This window comes from Cyprinus carpio, unplaced genomic scaffold, assembly GCF_018340385.1.
Source record: "Cyprinus carpio isolate SPL01 unplaced genomic scaffold, ASM1834038v1 S000006706, whole genome shotgun sequence".
NCBI classification, from domain to species: Eukaryota; Metazoa; Chordata; class Actinopteri; order Cypriniformes; family Cyprinidae; genus Cyprinus; species Cyprinus carpio.
The window spans coordinates 30,178-34,272 of record NW_024879315.1 but is presented as its reverse complement, the minus strand read 5'-3'; the positions used below and the strand labels follow the sequence as shown (position 1 = coordinate 34,272).

The following is a 4,095-nucleotide window of genomic DNA, read 5'->3' as shown; positions in this document are numbered from 1 at the left end:
GGACACTGCAGGATGACAGTTGGTAGAAGACAGCATATTGTAGCCCTAAAAAAAAAAAAAAAATGTTTGTCTTGGTAATTGTCATGATACATTGCCGGAAGGAATGAAGGAGTCGTGGATAAATGCAGTGTGTTTTATTCAATCCAACACACAGGGTAAATCCACACTTGGAAGGGATGGATGACACTTGTTCACAACTGGTAGACTCTTCAAACACAGGCTGAACAGACTGGGGCTTAAATACACAGGATAACAAAGAGAAAGTGACACGACATACAGCCTGTTATGGTGATGTGTTATCAGGATTTGTGCTCTGCATTTAACCCATCCAAAGTGCACACACACAGCAGTGAACGAACACACACCTGGAGCAGTGGGCAGCTATTTATGCTGCAGCGCTCGGGGAGCAGTTGGGGGTTCGGTGCCTTGCTCAAGGACACCTCAGTCGTGGTATTAATTTTTAATCAAAATAAAAAAAATTGCTTCTGCTCTGGAATGGCACTCCTTCTCTAATGATGTCAGTTTAACAGCTTGGGCAGAATATCCTTAACCACTTCCCCTTTATCCGTTAGTTTGCTACAAATAGATGGTGAGGAGGTGAGCTAAAATAAAAAAGAAAAATAAAAAACTCCACCCTCTATTCAGTATTCGTTTTCATTTGGAAATAAGTCATAATACTTAAGTAAAGTGGGTAGCAACATTTACGTGTATTTACAGTGTACCTACCTAAGAAAGTTCTGGTAATATATAAGGTAACTATATGGGGTAGGGTTAGGTTTAGGGGTAGGTTTAGGGTTAGTACCTAGTTATTACCTAGTTATTGTAGTTACTATAATAAGTACATAGTATGATAGTTAATTTTCCGTTTTTTGTAAGTGTGGAGGCGGGAACCGGCGAACATTTAAATAAAAACTTTAATAATAAAATAAACACACAATAGCGTGACAGCCCCTCGTGACTAGCTTATCACGGCGGCCGCGGCTACCTGGGGCATGGACAGACAGACAAGGTGAGAGAAAAGAAAACAGAAGGATGAGGAGAGACAGAGACGAGAGAGAGGAGAGAGGAGAGAAAAAAAATAAAATCTTGTTCCGGTTCCCAGACACACTGCCGCTCGGCCCTCCACCTCCACCAGCCTCCACCAACTCTTCCGCAGTGCCTGCTGGTGGCACTGGATAGCCCTCGGTGGACAGCACAACATTCCTCCGCTGCCCGGTGACGCTCCAGCCTCAGGCGAACAGTGGCGACTCCTCCACTCCCTCAAGGACAGCAGCCGTCCCTCCACATCCCAGGCGGCGGGCAGTGAGTTCGTCCGTCCCCCCGACAACTCACTCCAGCACGCCGCCTCGAGCGTCCATGGCGGCAGACTGCTCCACCATGCTCGATGGCACTGCGGATTCACCACAGCAGCGAGGGATCTTTGGCAGCGTGTCCCTCCTTCCTCCCGGGTTTCGGCACCAATGTAACACAGTTCATAGTTCGGGAAGAAGGAGGTGGGAACCGGCGAACATTTAAATAAAAACTTTAATAATAAAATAAACACACAATAGCGTGACAGCCCCTCATGGATGACTGTTTGACATGGATTGTCAAACAGAAACAAAACACAAAATAAAACCCAGGCCTGGTCCTTTCTCGTCCTTCACTGTCCTTACTCCTCCTCTTATCCTTCCAGAGCTCCTCTGTGGGACTCGAGACTGGTGAGTGGTGCAGGTGTCGCTCATTTCCAATTACTCCACCGGCCTCGCTCTTTTCCCTCGGATCTCAGCCCCGCCCTACTCGTCACATATGTACATGAAAAACAGAACTGTAAAATAAAGTGCTACCGATATTTCTCTTGTTGCACAGTTGGAAATTATAATCAAAAATGCCACCAGAATTAATCAAAATGCACCCAACATTCAAGATATGGTGGCAAAAATGGTCTGAGTATGAACTCCTTCTCTTTTTGTTGGCACTGCAACTTGAGACTTACTTGAGTTTTGATGGTAGGAACTTGAGACTTACTTGTGACTTGAACATGTGTGACTTGACTCCACCTCTGCACACTAAAGCACACACACACACAAAGACAACAGATTGAAAAAACAGTGAAAATTATGAAAGTTTTGCTGTGTCATTTTATACTGTGTTTATATTGTGTTTGAAACAGCTGGTCGGTCCTGGACTGTCTCTGGACAGCATTATCACTCACTAGAGGCGACGGCTTATGCTGTGTTGGCGCTTGTGAAGGTCAAAGACTTTGATAAAGCAGGAGAAGCAGTGCACTGGCTGAACAGACAACAGTCTCACTATGGTGGTTATGGCACCACACAGGTACACTAACACCTCATCATTTGACTGTGTAAATAGTTGTACAGATGGGGGAACCAGCATTTGATTCTGTCCTTATTAAAATAAACTACTGGTCTTCCATAGTATCATACCTTTGTAGATCATGTTAACGGCAGGTAAAACCATGCATGACACCTCACTACCATTGTAAAAAAGTAATTATATAGTTTCTATGGTTGAAACTCATTTAACATAACTGCACAAAAGCTGCTATAGAGATTTATTTTGTAAAAGATATGGTTCAATTTATTCAAAGTTTCAAAAAGCTTTGTTCCATCATTACAATTTAGTAGCAGTCTGAAGCCCTGTCTGTGAATGCTTTTTTGTCTTTTCTAGGCGACCATCATAGTATTCCAGGCCGTGGCAGAGTATCGCACGCAGGTGAAGGACCAACAAAACTTCAATCTGGATGTGGAACTGTCCGTGGTAGGTAGAAGAAAACCTGTCAGATGGACCATTCAAAGAAATAATGTTCATCTTACACGGTCAGACAGGGTGAGTATCTCATCAAAACTAATCAAAATGGTTCAAGCTCAATATTTAAATTGAAATCTTTTCATTGAATTTTGGGAGCTTTGTTGTTTGTCATTCATAATTTTTTATTGTCTACATTAACATTAATTACCTAGCGTTGTGTTTGGTCAATTAAATCTTCAAGTATCTCTATTACATCATGGATATTATGTCAATGACTTAAGTACGTCTGCATTCACTCAACAGGTGGAGATAAACAAGGAGTTCAATGTAACTGCTAGAGGAACTGGAAGAGCCACTCTCTCAGTGAGTGTTCATGAGTGTTTATACAGTCAACAGCAAGATTAAAGCGTGTAACATCTTATCTGAGACGTGCTGCTGTTTTCAGCTTCTGACGCTGTACTACGCCAGACCTGCTGAGAAGAAATCTGACTGTACTTTCTTTGATCTGACTGTTAAAATGGAGAAAGACAATGAAGGTAAGATTGAGTTCATGCCCTTTCTGTGGCACTTCCCATACATTTAAGTTTTCCACACTGCACTAAACCCACTTTACTGGTATATTACTGTTAAGAGATCATTCACTGTAAAAAACTGTACTGTGCCGTTAAATAACAGCAATTTACTGGCAGCAGGGGACTGGAACTCGGGACACCTAAAGCACAACTTAACTCAAACCGTTTGAGTAAACAGATTGCCTTTATTTAAACCATGTAAGTTTTAAAACTTTGCAATTATGTAATCAAGTGATTAATTAAGTGCTGATTGAGCTTTAGTGATGAACAGCTGCTGTTAACAAACAGAATCACCAGCTCCACTTATTAATAACCAGACTGACTTTATTTCTGTCAGACGTCTACAGAAGATCTTATTGAGAATTAACTAAGGTTTAGATGTTGATTTATTGTTTCATTTGAAATGACCATGTTAGAGATCAGTGTTTGCTTTAGTCGGGCTCTTGACCCTTGATTTCTGTCTTAGATTATTTTTTTGGACGTTGTAACCATGTGTTTTTGAAATTCAGTTGTTATAACTCAAAAAAACCCAGAGAAAATATGATCAGGTATTGGCTGTTATACAGCATATTGGTGATGATAATCATCAATTTTGGAGCTGTTTAGAATTCAAAATCTTACTAAATAGGTGTTTTATAGTTAGTTCAGTTGATTACAATGAAAGCCATTCAAAAAATCAATGGTTCTTTCATAATCAGTTAATATAAAAGATTTTCCAAACAGTTTGGTCTTCTATGGTGTCAATTAGTCACACACAGACATCAATAATCAG

The 4,095-nt window shown here is 41.1% G+C and overlaps 1 protein-coding gene across 1 annotated transcript in view; it reads left to right on the top strand.

Moving 5' to 3' along the window:
* LOC109051363 (complement C3) overlaps positions 1-4,095 on the top strand; it is a gene marked incomplete at its 5' end in the record, with an annotated part of 35,374 nt that overhangs the window by 5,496 nt on the left and 25,783 nt on the right. Inside the window, 4 exon segments of the mRNA XM_042755475.1 lie at positions 2,153-2,316; positions 2,671-2,829; positions 3,055-3,114; positions 3,197-3,287. Coding sequence (XP_042611409.1) covers positions 2,153-2,316; positions 2,671-2,829; positions 3,055-3,114; positions 3,197-3,287 — 474 coding nt within the window.